Source organism: Artemia franciscana, chromosome 5 (genome assembly GCF_032884065.1).
Source record: "Artemia franciscana chromosome 5, ASM3288406v1, whole genome shotgun sequence".
NCBI classification, from domain to species: domain Eukaryota; kingdom Metazoa; phylum Arthropoda; class Branchiopoda; order Anostraca; family Artemiidae; genus Artemia; species Artemia franciscana.
This window is the reverse complement of record NC_088867.1, coordinates 5,940,206-5,956,802: the sequence shown is the minus strand read 5'-3', so window position 1 is coordinate 5,956,802 and position 16,597 is coordinate 5,940,206. Positions and strand designations below refer to the sequence as shown.

Sequence of the window (16,597 nt, the reverse complement as noted above, 5' to 3'; positions counted from 1 at the left end):
ATGGTATCAAACCAGTTATCAGCCATCGTTTTGAATCTGTGGTCTTAGAATATCGAGAGAGAACTCATTTGAATGAAAATCGAGTTCTAGTGTTTTAAGTAATAAAACAGGTTGTGCCACGTTAAATAACCGATTTCTGGCACTGTGCTGCTAAAGAACGATTTTACCAGAATTACCAGAATTTTACCAGAATAGGACCAAAATGCTAACGATTAAAAACCCTGAAGTAGCCAATCGAGTAAGAACCACCGAAGAAACTTCTTCTGTAACTTCCCAGTTTTAAAGTAGTAATGCCGCATTGTGTTGCAAGTGTGTATGGAGTTAATGCAAAATGAAAGGTTGCTATAGACAATTCGTTAAGCTTCATAGTGAGTTGTTTCATTTGAGGTTTCATTAGTGTATGGGTAGTATTACATAGACGCCTAAAGTCTCAAAAAGGATTTTTTTTTTTGTAGTTTGATAGTCTATTTTTTAGATCGATTTTGTTTTAGAAATTGAAGAAGACAACCCCAGTATAATATGGTGTTTTTTAAACTCTGGGGAGAGAGATCCAATGCAGGAAAGGGTTACGTATAGGCCACGATCATTCCTGAGTGACTTGTTGGGACATCCAGAGGGGGAGTTTATACCTTTTTTAAGTTGCAGATAACATTTTTTTCTTCTTTTCAGATTGAAGAATTCCAAACCAATTTAGTATCTCCCGATATTGCCAAATGGAATACAACACTTTTCATAGAGACTAATAGTAAGGAGCAAACTATCCGTGCACGTTTTACGAATGGTCCGCCACATATCGACTTTGAATACTACCGTGTTTATCTTAGACACGTGACTCATTCCTGTGAAGAGATTGAGTCTGGAACTGTTAAAATCGTCAAGGACACTACAGCCGATAAAATGGACGTTTTGTTTACTAACCTGGCTCCTGGAAACTACTGCGTTTTTGTTCAGCCTCTGGACGAAAGATGTCATCCAGACTGGGTATTTCTTTAGTTTTCGTTTATTTAGTAAAATATGGCTAGGAATAAGCCCGATCTCCTTGATTGTTTCCTTAAGTGTAAAAGTTGTTCTCTTACTCTTTGCAGACACTGTTCCTGGGATAGCCTCAAAATAGAAAATCTGGGAGGCAAAAGTCTTAGATTTTGGGGGTTCACTCTAAACCATTAATAAGACCTATTCCATGCCCTTTCAGGGTTTCTGTGAGCCAATCTATGGACAACTTTGAGAGGCTCACAGGTTGAGTTAGCTTTAGTTAGATTAAAATTTGTTGACTATATGGCTTTTCGTAGGTGTATGCTGGGTTTCCCGTTTTTGAGTCTTTCATATTAACTCAAAAGGGTTGAACTTCTCTATATTAACTCGAGAGGGTTCAATTTTGCCATATTGAGGTTAAAAGTTATCTTTGTGTTTTTTGTGATTTAATGGAGGTTATATTAGATTGGTCTTAGTGTAGTGGCGAAGCCTAAAGATTTCATTGTTCTTCCCCTCATCACCCTACCTCATCTGTGTCACGCTGGATTACAAGATTACAGAAAAAAGGCTGGAAAGCCTTGGATTTAGATGTGCTGGTTTATATTATTTTAAGACACTCAAATTGGGTAAATCGAGAGGCATTATTAATAAGTTGTTGTTTTTTAAGAATTATTTTGGTCAAATCCAGTCTGCATAGAGAAATGTCTCCATGCAGTCTGTATGGAAAAATTTAACAGGCAAGTATACATTCAGCTGGTAGGTCTGCCAAGGACTGGCTTTTTTTAGCCTCCCCTACATCCTAAAGTAGGTGAAATGGCAAAAGTAGAGAAGTTTAGGGTAGGCTAAAAAGAAAGGATAGAATCGTATAATGCTAGATGGCGTTAGTGATTTCTCGCCTTGACGCTAGCCCCAGCTTCCACTTGCACGCCTGTAAATTGAATCCTCCATCAGTTCAGCTATGCGCTCAACTGAGCGTGCAGCTCATTGACAGATACGGCGTTTTCTAGCTAAAAACGGCTGTATTTTTATTGAAAAACGCATATTTTATGCCCGCTTTTGAATTAGGAGTTCTTTCTAGACCCGTTCTATCCGATATCTCCCTGATGCTATTCCTTTTAGATTTTTAGAATATATTCGCGATCCCCGTTTCTTTTCCGCAATGTTAAATAAATGAAACGCAAAATAGAAGGGCCAGACAATATATTTTTGGAATAAACAAAAATGGTTATCTTCCAAATGGATTGAAAGCAGTATGAAAAAAGTGGAACGTATTATTACTACTACTGCTAACAACTCCCTGCAGCGCCAAGCCGTCTGAGGCCAACAGCTACGCATGCTCCTCCATCTTAATCTGTTCAAAGCCTCCCTCTTTACACACTCCCAAGAAGTTCCAATTTCCCTGAAGTCCTTGCTTATGACCTCCTCCCAAACCCTTTCGGGGATGTCCTGCTTTTTGTTTGGCCCTGGATGGTTGGCCGACAATATGAGAAAAGTGCGACGTTGCCGAAGAATCGTAACGATAGATGTTGACTTCCATCGTGGCGAAAAAAAATTTTTTGTTGAACCTAATTCAATGTCGATCCCCTTGGGCATTGCTAACCACCGGTTAGAAGTGATTTTTCTAGCTTAATACTCATTTTATATTATATTTTATTTTCTTTATTATTATATTTTTCTTTTCTATATTAATTATATTTTCTTTTGTGCTGACTTATGGAGGGTTTTTTTGTGACGAAACTGTATATTTTTAATGCCTGCTGTCGAAGTATATACCCATGCAATCACCCTCCAAAACGCTCTTTTTTGGCGTTTTTTTGCTGACTTATTTAAGCTTGATTCAAAGAACATTTTCGTCTCAAAGTGTACATATTTTACAAATTAAATTAATTCACCAAGCATGCTTCCTTTTCTTTGAAAAAGCCAACATACCATTCACACGTTCATTTTTCAAACGCTGAAGAAAAAGGTACGTCTTTGTAGCCCCTACGTTGCAAGGATTATCTTCGCTGGCTGCTACGAGATTCTTAATGACCGCTCAACTCGAAAAGCCCTCCATTCTTGTCTGATTTCTGCCCTAGGATTCTATTTAAACTGTTACATGTAGCTATTTTCATGGACTCTCTTCCTACCGTGTCGTCAAAACAGGTGTTCACAAGAATCTGTACAGGATATTTTTTTCTATGTTTACGAAGCCTAAACTTGTCAACCAGAGTTATGATTTACATCATGCAATGACATCCCTATGTAGTCTGGTATTGACTCAAAAAATAACTTTCCGATAAACAACACAAAATGCGCTTAAATATAGGTGATAAGTGTTCATATTTCTGATTTTCTGGGGAAAGGGAGAGGGGATTGATCATGGAACTTTTGTAGTTCTATGAACATTTTGCATCATGGAATGAATTCTTGCGATATTTGGTATTAATTCAAAAAAAAATTCTATGTATTGAACAAGATAGTATCAATATAATTAAGTATAGATAATAGGTGTTCATAGTTCTGATTTTTGGAGGAAAGGGGGAGGGTAATGATCATAGAACTTTTTCACGAGACATCGTAAAAGTAGGTTATTATTTTCTTTTTTTTGCCTCTATAGCTACGAACCCTACGCTAAAGTTTTTTATTGTTTTAAAAAGTAGAGTTGCGAGAAAGAATCAAACTTTAGCGCAAGGAGCGGGGCGTCGAGGAGGAAAAACCCCTTTCATATACGGAGTAATTTCTGTTCGTTTTAAGTTTTAATGTCGCTCCTTACTTTCATTTCAAAAACTTGTTTTTTTTTTATTTAATTTCTGAAAGTTTTTGGATTAATGCATGTCTGATTTTGGCTCTAGGTACACAAATTATTAAAATGAAATTTGCATATTAATTCTTTTTTTGGCTAAATGGCTTTCTCTTAGTTTTGATCAGACGATTTTGAGAAATAAGGGGTGGGGAAGGAGGCCTAGTTGCCCTCCAATTTTTCGGTTACTTAAAAAGGCAACTAGATCTTTTAATTTTTAACGAATATTTTTATTAGTAAAAAAAATACGTAACTTAAGAATTAACTTACGTAACAAACTTTTATATTCTTATATTTTTGATTATATATATGAGGGGGTTGGTCCCCTCGTTAATACCTCGCTCTTCACACTAAATCTTGTTTTTTCCCAATTCTTTAAGAATGACCCCTGAATCAGAAAGGCCGTAGAATAAATAGTTGAAATCACTTAAAAAAATTTTAGCATAAAGAGCGAAGTATTTATCTCCTCCTATATACCTCGCTCTTTATGCTAAAGTATTTTTAGAACCCCTCATATGCGTAATAATCTCTGTTCGTTTTAAGTTTTAATGCTTCTCGTTACTTTCAATTGAAAAAACTTTTTCATGTTTATATTTTCATTGTTTTTTTTTTATAGTAATGCTAGAAAGTCCTGCGCCCTTTTCATTGAATTTCTCTTTCCCCATGAAATATTCCTCCAAGGAAAGATCCTCCCATATAGCCCCCTCCCCTGAACCCCACACCCAAACCAAAACAAATCCCTCTGATAACGTCGGTACAGTTCCCAGTAACCATTACTGTATGTAAACATTGGCCAAAGTTTGTAACTTGCAGCCCCTCCCCCAGGGACTGTGGGGGGTAAGTCATCCCCAAAGACATAGTTATTATGGTTTTCGACTATGCGGAACAAAATGGCTATCTCAAAATTTTGATCCGTTGACTTTGGGAAAAAATGAGCGTGGGAGGGGGCCTAGGTGCCCTCCAATTTTTTTGGTCACTTAAAAATGGCACTAGAACTTTTCATTTCCGTTAGAATGAGCTCTCTTGCAACACTCTAGGACCACTTGGTCGATACGATGACCCCTGGGGAAAAAAAAAATAAATAAAAAATAAACACGCACCCGTGATTTGTCTTCTGGCAAAAAATACGAAATTCCACATTTTTGTAGATTGGACTTTGAAATTTTTTCTATAGGGTTGTCTGATACGCTGAATGCGATGGTGTCATTTTCGTTAAAATTCTACGACTTTTAGGGGGTGTTTCCCCCTATTTTCTTAAATAAGGAAAATTTTAAGATCCTATGACTTTTAAGGGGTGTTACCCCCTATTTTCCAAAATAAGGCAAATTTTTTCAGGCTCTTAACTTTTGATGACAAAGACTAAATTTGATTAAACTTATATATTTAAAATCAGCATAAAAATCCGATTCTTTTGATATATCTTTTAGCATCGAAATTCCGTTTTTTAGAGTTTTGTTTACTATTGAGCCGGGTCGCTCCTTACTACAGTTCGTTACCACGAACTGTTTGACTCCTTGTTTCACGTAGTTATGTCTGACAAAGCTGTCACTCAGGTGATCTTAACTAAAAAACAACCCGATTAACCTACTTGAAAGTTTCTATGTATATTATAACAAGTTTTTGTTGTCTAGCAATAAAGTATATACTACCATAAGCAGCATCCCTATAAAAAGTTCAATCGTATGCTTAATTTGATGCATTTTATACATGAATATACTAATCAGTAATCAGCTTTGACAATTCAGCTATTACTTTTTCTTATTTTCTTCTTTTTCTTCTTCATTGGATTTTTATAAAGACGCTTTCGAATGATATTATCAAATTCCGGGCCCTCTGAAGGGTTGCTGTAGCTAAGATCGAACTACCAAGCAGGTATCAATCCTGGTTCACCACCAGAGGACTTTCTGATTGACTAATATTCATAGTCTATCTGCTTAAAATCACCACGCTTTATCAACTGGTTTAGTCTGATTCCCGTATCTTCTTTTAACTGTCAAATTACTTTTAAGTTACTTTGAAGTTTTGGTACTTTGTTTCCAACTTGAGTTGTATCCCATTTTTAAAAATAGAGTTTTGGTATAACCTTTTTTTTGCTACATTTTTGACACCTTAAAAAGAGGTAATTGTAAACCCTAAACGGGTTTTTCAGCTCCTGCTTTCCTTTAAGTGTATATCTTTGAACATAACACACCGTTCGAATTAGTGCTGTCATAGCGTCCTCTTAAAGAATTATAAAAAGACACGAGTTTTTTTTATTACTGTTTTTTTTTAGATTTGGGGCGATGCTAAATCATGTTTACGTCACAGTATCACATATGAACTGCCCCCACCTGGTGTTGAGGACTACGTGGCACAGGTAGATTGCAACACAAATGGACGAGACACCTCTATCATTGCAGCTTTGTTAGTTTCTCTCCTTCTTCTTTTGTCTGGGATACTCTACTATATAGTAACGAGAACGAATTTGTTTGTCTTTAATCGATGTAGGTCCTATTTTTATTTTATTTTTTCAGTCTTATACAAGGCCATACCCAGAAATTTTTTGGGGGGATGGAGCAGATTTTTTTTTCACCTGCATTTTTAAGAACAATTTACCAATCGGAGAATTTTTTGTGTGTTTTAGGAGAAACAAGTATTCTTTTCACCTTTTTACCACCTTTTTTACGGGCCAGAGAAATATTTTTGGGGCAGAGAAGAAGGGGGTCAAACCCAAACATCCTCCCCTCTGGATCTGCCCCTGGTCTTAGGATTTGCGTCTTAAATATATTAATATTTTCTATCTAATGTACTATATAAATATTATTAAGAGTTTGCTTATATTTTTTCATTGTTTTCAATATTTCAATATTCAGTATTTTTTCAATACGTTTTTCAAAATCCAATATTTTTTAAATTCTGAATTGCGTAGTGCTTCAATTACATTTTACTTTGTTGTTTAGAAGCACTAGAAACACATTACTTGTAGACATAAATTTGACAAAGTTGGTAATTTTGTTAGTGTTAATAGTCTGTGACTTATTACTTTTTTTTTTCTTCACATACAAAACCAAAACAACTTTAAAAAATGCTGCCGCACTAAGAAAAACTTTATAGTTTTGTAGACGTACGGCGGTAACAAGTAAAAATATATATTCCATTGCAAATTACAACGTGACCATAATCAACTCAAACTTCAAATCAATCTCTCTCATTTAAACAAACAACACAATATTCACCCCCCTCCCCCAACAAAAAAAAACACTTGACAGCCCCGAAAATCGCCCTATACCACATTCCACAGACCCCTGCCCTCCCCCCCCCCTCCAAGACAAATAAAAAAAATTAATTTCTAACAAATGATCTGTTTTTCTTAAATGAAAGCAGGTCCTGCTTTCATTTAAGTAGGACCATCCTAATACTCACTGGCAACTTATTCCAAATAAGCGGACCCATATATCTTACCGTCGATGCTGATGTAACTGTACCCGTTGACTCAATTGCTATATCATAACTATTTCTCGTTTCATAATCACGCACTTGGCTATTCAAACAATAAAACTTCTTAAAAATTGCAGGGGCTAGATCATTCATACACTGATAAACAGATATAGAAGCTTGAAAATTTCTAATTTGTCCAATATTTAATAAATTCAGGGATTTATAACAGGCACTAGTTTCATGGACCTCTTTAGCATATTTACCAATAATCCTAATCCCTTTATTCTGAAGAACTTGCATTCGCTTACAATTAGTAAAAAAAAAAAAAATGCTACTCCAGATAAAGCTATGTACGGGTAAATTAAGCTATTCATAAGCTATGTACGGGTAAATTAATGAATGATAAAGTGTAAAAAAAATCTTCTGTGGCAGGATATGTTTAAAACATCGAAGTATGCCTACACCACCGGCAATCTTAGCAGAAATAGCTTCACTATAATTTCTCCACGACAGATGACAATCCACTATGAATCCTAGGTAGCACAGTTTACCAACCTGCTGAACAGGCTTTCTATACAGTGTAACCAGGTCATTTAGATCAACAGGAGAACATTAACACACAGAAAGCCTATATTCATGAACACTTCGAGTCTTTTCAGTACACGATTTGGTTTACTTACCAACTCATCTATAGACTTTCCAAATAAATTGAAATCTGTATCATCACCAAATGATGTGCAGGCTTTCTTCAGGTAAAAACGCATGGAATCAACATGTAATAAATATAATAATGGACCGAGCACTGATCCTTGAGGTACTCCGCTCCTAACCGACAACGCCAAAGACATAACATTATTAATTACAACTCTAACCGATCTCCCTGTTAGGTAGCTTTTAAACCGTCCTAAACAATTTCTGCAAATACCTAGCGATTCCGACCTTTTAATCAACCCTGTAAAATCCACAGTGTCAGAAGCTTTACTGACATCTATGACAATAGACATTGGTTTATCCCCTCTTTCAAACACATTATTCACACAATCAACAAGATGTTGCAAACCTTTTGTTGTAGAATGCTCTTTTCGGAAGCCAAAGTGATTTTCACTTAATAATTCATTATTTTGTAGGGAAGTATAAAGCCAACTGTGTACTACTTTCTCCGGTAGCTTTGAGAATAAGGGAAGAATAGATATCTGCCTCCAGTTTTTGATTTCTTTTTTGCAACCACTTTTATGAAGGACTGTCTTTAGTTGCTCTGGAAATGTTCCTCTTCTAGTGGTAGATTAATAATAAAAAGCAGACAAGGAAGTATATATCGAGCATCAACTTTGAATGCACTAAGACACCATCCATCAACTCCTGCAGAATTTGTGTTTGCTTCAAAGATTTAAGAATTTTCACAAGCTCTTCACTAGTACAGGGTTCAAATTTAAAATCAAGCAGTTTACATCGGTCTTCAGTTCCAGAATCACCAGGCTCTTTAAGTCTGTCTTTTACACTGTTTTGTACATTTAAACCAATTTTAGAAAAACAAATTCTTGAATTTATATACAATTTACAATTCCCTCTTCATCAGATCAATCACAACCATCAAGTTGGATTAGTTCATTTCCACCAATACATTCACGTATAACATTCCATGTTTCTTTTATATTACCTTTGTTTTTTTTTCAAACTTCCTGTTATAATACTCGGTCATGTCTTTGCGACGCAGCTTGTTTAAGAAATTCTGCTGCATTTTGAATGAATTAAATGATTCGTCACTTTGTTCGTCCAGGAACTTAATATCCGAATATCCTAAATATGGACACTTTTTCGCATTCTCAACCTGTTTAAAGCATCGTCTCTAGCCACTTGAATGAATTAAATGATTCGTCACTTTGTTCGTCCAGGAACTTAATATCCTAATATCCTAAATATGGACCCTTTTTCGCATTCTCAACCTGTTTAAAGCATCGTCTCTAGCCACTTATTAGCCACTCTAGCGTCTCTAGCCACTTGAAGTGAATTAAATGATTCGTCACTTTGTTCGTCCAGAAACTTAATATCCTAAATATGGACCCTTTTTCACATTCTCAGCCTGTTTAAAGCATCGTCTCTAGCCACTCTAGCGTCTCTAGCCACTTAAATGAAATAAATGATTGGTCACTTTGTTCGTCCAGGAACTTAATATCCTAATATCCTAAATATGGACCCTTTTTCGCATCCTCAACCTGTTTAAAGCATCGTCTCTAGCCACTTATTTGCCACTCTAGTATCTCTAGCCAGTTTAATGAATTAAATGATCCGTCACTTTGTTCGTCCAGGAACTTAATATCCTAATATCCTAAACATGGATCCTTTTTCGCATTCTCAACCTGTTTAAAGCATCGTCTCTAGCCACTCAAGCGTCTCTAGCCACTTGAATGAATTAAATGATTCGTCACTTTGTTCGTCCAGGAACTTAATATCCTAAATATGGACACTTTTTCGCATTCTCAACCTGTTTAAAGCATCGTCTCTAGCTACTCTAGCGTCTCTAGCGACTTGAATGAATTAAATGATTCGTCACTTTGTTCGTCCAGGAACTTAATATCCTAAATATGGACACTTTTTCACATTCTCAACGAAGTACGTCTCTAGCCACTCTTCCCTCTAAATAAGCCACATAAAAAGCAGCTTGGAAATACCTTCAAGACTTAGGATTACCACTAGTTCACAGTATAAAGCCCAAATAAATATTCTAAAGCCAACAAAAAGTGTCCTAAATTCTATTTCCCTTGTAGGTCGTTCACGCTAATTATGTTTCAGTCTAACCTGGAGTAGGTTTTTTCCTTAACCTTTAAATCTTAAAAAGACTGCTCATCTGAATAAGCTTCTTATTTCTTTTACCTTTTAAAAAAGCATTTCATTTTTCCAAATTTAAAACGTAGCAAAATTTAAGACACATCACCTATGTAAATCTTAAAAAAGACCGTATCTGTGAATAAGCTTTACATTCTTTTTTCTTTTAAAAAGGCTTCATATTCCATTTTTTTTTAAATTTATTTAAGACACAACTTAATTTCAAACATATCGTTTATTTAAATCTTAAAAAAGACTACTCCAAATAAGCTTCATATTTCTTTTTCCTTTAAAGAAGTACCCCAATCCTTTTTTTTTCAAACATAACAACTTCAAACACCCCGCTGATTTAAATCTTAAAACAGACTGCTCCTCCAAATAAGCTTCACATTTATTTTATCTTTTAAAAAAGCATTACACTTTATTTTTTTTTTTATTTGAATCATAGCAAAATTTAAGACACATCACTTTTCTAAATCTGAAAAAAGACTGCTCCTTCAAATAAGATTCATATTTCTTTTTTCTTTAAAAAAGTATCGCAATTCATTTTTTTTTTTTTTATTTCAAGTACTTCGCTTGTTTAAATCTTAATAAAGAATGCTCCTCCAAATAAGCTTTATTTCTTCTTTCTTTAAAAAAAATATCCCAATCCATTTCTAACACAGCTTAATTTCAGACACCTCGCTTATGTAAATCTTAGAAAAGGCCGTTTTTATGAATAAGCTTCACTTTACTTTTTCTTTTGAAAAAGCTTCATATTGCATTTTTTTCATTTAAAATGCAACTTAATTTCAAACACGTCACTTATTTAAATCTTAAAAAAGAGTACTTCAAATAAGCTTCATATTTCTTTTTTCTTTAAAAAAGTATCCCAGTCCATATTTTTTTAAAATTTAAAACACAGCTAAATTTCAAACAGGTCGCTTATTTAAATCTTATAAAAGACTGCTCCACCAAATAAGCTTCACATTTCTTTCTTCTTAAAAAGTGTCCCAGTCTTTTTTTTTTTTTTTTTTTTTTTTTTTTTTTTGATAAAATACAACTTAATTTCAAACACATCGTTTATTCAAATCTTTTATCCTTTAAAAAATCATCGTATTTCTTTACTTTAAAAAAAAAACATCACGTTTCCTTTTCTTTTGAAAAAAAACATCACATTCCATTTTTTTATGTAAAACAGCATTTTCTTTTAAACAAGCTTTATATTCCTCTTTTTTTCAGGCCAAACAAGTTCTATTTTGATTTTATGATGAGCCTCAGTGATAAAATTAGCTACTCTAGGCTCACACATATGCTCACTAATGTCCTCTATACTTAAATATTTTACGTCTAGCCCAATGAATATCAGAAACTTGATAAAATTTGAAACTGGCAAAAATTACCAACGTCATCTAGTATTTGGCGGCTTTGTTTGAGCCAAAAACTATTGCATTTCGTTTTCTTCGAGTACTTTAAATGCAGAGAAGGGTAAGAAGGCATAATTCTATCCCCAATAGGCTTACCATCTGAAAGTCAACTAACCTGCTTAGTATTCTAGGATATTTCCAAGCTAGCCTAAGTCTATATTGTGCAGGCTGGTTTCTTACTTAAATAATGAAAAAATATTTAAAAAAAGCTGATTAATTATCACCTACAAAATAATTCAGGTTTAATCCTATTGTATCGGAGAAATCAAATTTGGCTATTTTATTAAATATTCAATTTTCTTTGAAACTTTTTACTTTTTACTGGAGTGGCCAAAGGATACACTGTAAATGGTGTTAGGTGATTTGAATCCTGGCGTTGCAAAATTTTTGGTGTTATCGTGATAAATAGCCAAAAATTGACTCTTAGAAAATTCGCATCCTCTTTGGTCTTGGGAAGAGTCTATTATCAACTCTATGAGTCAAATTTTTAATGCTAATATTTAGTTTTGTGGCTTCTCCATGCTCCTCCATCCCAATCTACTCAAAGCCTCCCTCTTTACACACTCCCAAGAAGTTTCAATTCCCATTAGGTCCTTGCTTACGATTTTTCCCACCCCCTTTTGGGGACGATCTGCTCTTTGTTTGCCCCTGGCTAGTTGGCCAACAATGACGATCTTGGCCAACAATGTCATCCGAAAAACGTGCCTTAGCCATCTCCACCTTTCTAAAAATGATGGAAAGCAGGATAGAACCACATTTCTCGTCCAGCTTACTGTTTGAAATGCTGTCAGTCAGTCGGCTACCCAAAACAATCTGTATACAATTGTTTTGGAAAACATCTAAATAAATCCTGCTCTGTCTTTCGGAATGCCCACGTTTCAAAACTGCACTTAACCACTGTCATCATTTTAGCTTCCAAAATTCCAATCTTGTATTGCTGATTGTGCCTCCTTTTCTTTTCTCCAACTCTAGAAATAAAAACACCCTGTGCCTTGGACATTCTACTTCTAACATCTTCACTGCATTACCACATTTGCAATTTCTATTATTGTTCTGTTCTAGTATTTTTTTTTTCTATTATGTTAATCCATTAATTTGTTATTATTCTATACTCTGTTACTTTTAAAGTAAATTACTATCAGTGATAAATGGGTTTTGCAGGGACCATGTTTTGGATTTCTTGGAACGTTTCCCTGGAATAACTTGACCTCTTTGTTTATGCTAATTATTTATTTAGTTGAATTAAACTTCTTAGATAAGAAAGGTGATTATAGATTTATTAATACGAATTAATTTACAGAGAACTTTGAAAAGAATTTTTTTTTTTTTTAGCCTCAAATGCTGGACCAACGTCAGTTGCTCAGGCTGAAAGGAAGACAACTCAAGATTGTGTATCCGCTTGGGAAAATATTAAGTTAGTTCCTGTCTTGCTTTTATACTCTAGAGAAAATAGAAGATTTTTGGACCAAGTAGAATCTCTGAAACGATTCCTCAGTAAAGAAGGAAAGTGCCAGGTACGGAAATCCCTTTTTTCTACTCTCTCTCTCTCTCTCTCTCTCTCTCTCTCTCTCTCTCTCTCTCTCTCTCTCTCTCTCTCTCTCTCTCTCTCTCTCTCTCTCTCTCTCTCTCTCTCTCTCTCTCTCTCTCTCTCTCTCTCTCTCTCTCTCTCTTTCTTTTTCCCTCTCTCTTTCCCTCTTCCTCTCTCTCTCGAATTTTAGCTAGTATAGTATAAAAAGCCCCATAAGAGTTAAATTAAATTAAAGGACTCTCATAAACTAGAACTGAGGGATCAACTATCCGCACACTTTTTTCGAGTAGGAAGAACAAAACATACAAAGAAACGAATTGTTCAACCGTGTTTTTGAGCTCTTATGTTTGTAGAGTTTTCGTGTTTGGAGTTTTCAATTTTTCTTCTGTCGTATAACGTTATGCTTGCATGTTATTGTCATTGTTAATAATTTAAATGTTTGTTTTTGTTTCAAATGTTTTGTTTATTTACGTTCTGTACTTTTATATTATTTTTATGCTTTAGTTTTCCAATAGATAAATAGGCAAGCGCTAATAACTAGCTCAATTTAAGGTAAGGTAAGATCATTTTGAGGTAGTCTAAGGTGCCTTAGGCAAGTCTCCTTGGACACACGTCTGACAATTTTTCGTAGTTTTCAAGCTTTCCCATAGTTTGTAGAAAATTGCCTGTCTGACAGGCCTTTCAGTTGGTTTCTAAACTAAGTTGACTGTCAGGTCACTGCCCATAACATGACATACAATGAAATAACTAGAGGATCAAAAAAAAATTAACCATGACATATAGGGAAATAACTGGAGGATCGAAAAAAAAAAAAATAGTGCAATAACATGACATGCAGGGAAATAACATGACATACAGGTAGATAACTCCTGGATCGAAAAAAAATCTAAAAAGTTAATAGGGAAATAACGTGACATACAGGAATATAACTCGAGGTTGAAAGAAATCAAAACAATTTTTTTTTTGTATTGACACGCTTTTTCTTAACAAGCCAGGAGGTTTCAAGGTAACCATTGCAAAATGCTTGCGTGTCCCGCAAAAATTTGAAGTATTTACTTGCGTTAGAATTGTGTGATACTGCTGTCTTATAAGGTGTAAAAACGCTGATGGAAAATCTTTCATGCTCACAAGTTTGATAAAAAAAAAAAAAAAAAAAATGTCATTTACCAATTGCATCAAATAGTATCTAATGATATTTTATATATTTCTAGAATCTGTCATGGCCTAAAACAAGATTAATTCTATGCGTTTGCTTCTTTCCAATACATTGCTTCATTTTCGCAAACCAAAATTATCTATCGCTGTGTGTTTATCAAGCTAATTTATTATTAACAAATTTATTATTCACTATGAATTCATCTTAAGCTAAAACTACACATGTGAAACTTCCTGAACGGCTACCGCCATCGGTTTTCTCCTGTGCAAATATTTTAGTGTTAAATGATGCTCGTTGGCCCTCTGTTATATTTTTTTATATCTCTATGCCTGTAATGAACTCAAATAGATTTTTACTAAAAATGGGAAAAGTGACTGAAAGATTTTTCTACCGAAATGTCCTTGGCCAAAACATCAAAATACAAAAAAATACCGTCATGTGAAAGCTTTTATAGCTTTTATTGTCAGTGTTCTTAGCCAATTTTTATTATTTATTTTTTATTTACAATTTTTTGTGCAATTTTTATTTTTATTGCAATTTTATTTTTATTACAATTTTTATTTGCATATAAAAAATAATGTTACTCATTGTGGTTGAATTGCACCAGCACCCATTAAGAAAAAGCAAAAAAAAAAACAAAAAAACAGATCCTACACAGTTTTTTTGCAAACAGATTTAAAAAATATGGGAAAAGTTACTGAAGGATTTCCTACCGAAATGTCCTTGTCCAAAACACCCAAATACAAAAAATACCGTCATGTGAAAGCTTTTATAGCTTTTATTGTCAGTGCTCTTAGCTAAGTTTTATTATTTATATTTTATTTACATTTTTATTTACAATTGTTTTTTTTATTACCATTTTTATTTTTATTTAATTTTTTACTTACATGCAAAATAAAAGGCTCTTATTGTGGTTGAATGGCACCAGCAAACATTAAGAAAAAGCAAAAGAAAAAAAAAACAGATCCTACACAGGTTTTTACAAACAGATTTTTACTAAATATGGGAAAAGTTACTGAAAAATTTTTCTACCAAAATGTCCTTGCCCAAAACACCCAAATACAAAAAATACAATCATATGAAAGCTTTTATAGCTTTTATTATCAGTGCTCTTATCCAAATTTTATTATTTATATCTTATTTACATTTTTATTTACAATTTTTTGTACAATGTTTTTATTTTAATTACAATTTTATTTAAATGCAAAAAGTAATGGTTCTAGTTGTGGTTGAATGGTACCAGCAACCATTAAGAAAAAGCAAAAGAAAAAAAACAGATCCTACACAGCTTTTTACAAACAGATTTTTACTAAATATGAGCAAAGTTACTGAAAGATTTTTCTACCGAAATGTCCTTGCCCAAAACACCCAAATATAAAAAATACCGTCATGTGAAAGCTTTTATAGCTTTTATTGTCAGTGCTCTTAGCCAAGTTTTATTATTTATATTTTGTTTACATTTTTATTTACAATTTTTCGTACAATTTCTATTTTTATTACAATTTTTTACTTACATGCAAAAAAATTGTTCTCATTGTGGTTGAATGGCACCAGCAACCATTAAAAAAAAGCAAAAGGAAAAAAAAAGATCCTACACAGCCATTGCTGGTGCATGCGGTGACAAATCGACGTTTCAGTTTTTTGGTCTTTTTTTACAGGGACAAGTAGCAACCCTGTCACCCAAAAAATGACAAACAGCAGATTTTAATTCCTAATTCTGTGAATGCCTATGAATTGGCTATACATAGCCGCCAAACTTTGGGAGAGGGTTGGACAGGAGAGCTGAAACGCACCTAGCCTTGTAAAGTTTATCAGAGAACTATTTTCATGAAAAAGTAAAATTTTGCGCTGAAAAATGCTTACAAACTAACTTTAAAATTGCCCTGCCTTGTGGGAAGGATCTTGCAGGCTATGCACAATGCTATATCTACTTTAAGATATGGATTAACGGGAGAGGGAGATGCTACCTCTCCCTCCATGCCTAATGGACATGGGAGAGGGGCTAGCTGCTCTCCAATATTTTTGTTAACTTAAAAAGGGCACTAGAACTTTTGATCTATGATTAAATGAGCCTTCTCCCAATCTTCTAGGATCACTGGTTCGATACGAGCACCCCTGGAGAAAATATACAAAAAAAACGCATCCTTGACCTTTGATATGATATGGATTAATGATTTGATTTGGGATAGTAATTGGGTCAATTTGAATTCAAATGAAAATTTGAATTTTTAAATTGTTGATGCGCTGTTACAATCTTATAATTACAAAGTTCTTCGTGCATATAAAGTATTTTCATTTATCTTTAATCCTTCATTAATGGAAAGATTTATGCGGGTTTGCTCTGCAACCTGCAAACCTTTTTGACCATAAGATGCGCCAATAAACAAACTACTGCTACACGATGGTAAAAAGTTCGATGAGTAAACCTCATTGGAATGTTTAGTTAGAAAGATCCTTCCACGTACCACCCCCTGTCAGACACACCCCCCCCCCGAAAAATGTCTGCATACTTC

At 34.2% G+C, this 16,597-nt stretch overlaps 1 protein-coding gene across 1 annotated transcript in view; it reads left to right on the top strand.

Annotated features, from left to right (window-relative positions):
* Positions 1-16,597, top strand: part of LOC136026926 (uncharacterized) — a 76,016-nt gene that overhangs the window by 45,101 nt on the left and 14,318 nt on the right. Inside the window, exons 5-7 of the mRNA XM_065703772.1 lie at positions 670-981; positions 6,027-6,237; positions 12,733-12,914. Coding sequence (XP_065559844.1) covers positions 670-981; positions 6,027-6,237; positions 12,733-12,914 — 705 coding nt within the window. The remainder of the gene's footprint in view (positions 1-669; positions 982-6,026; positions 6,238-12,732; positions 12,915-16,597) is intronic.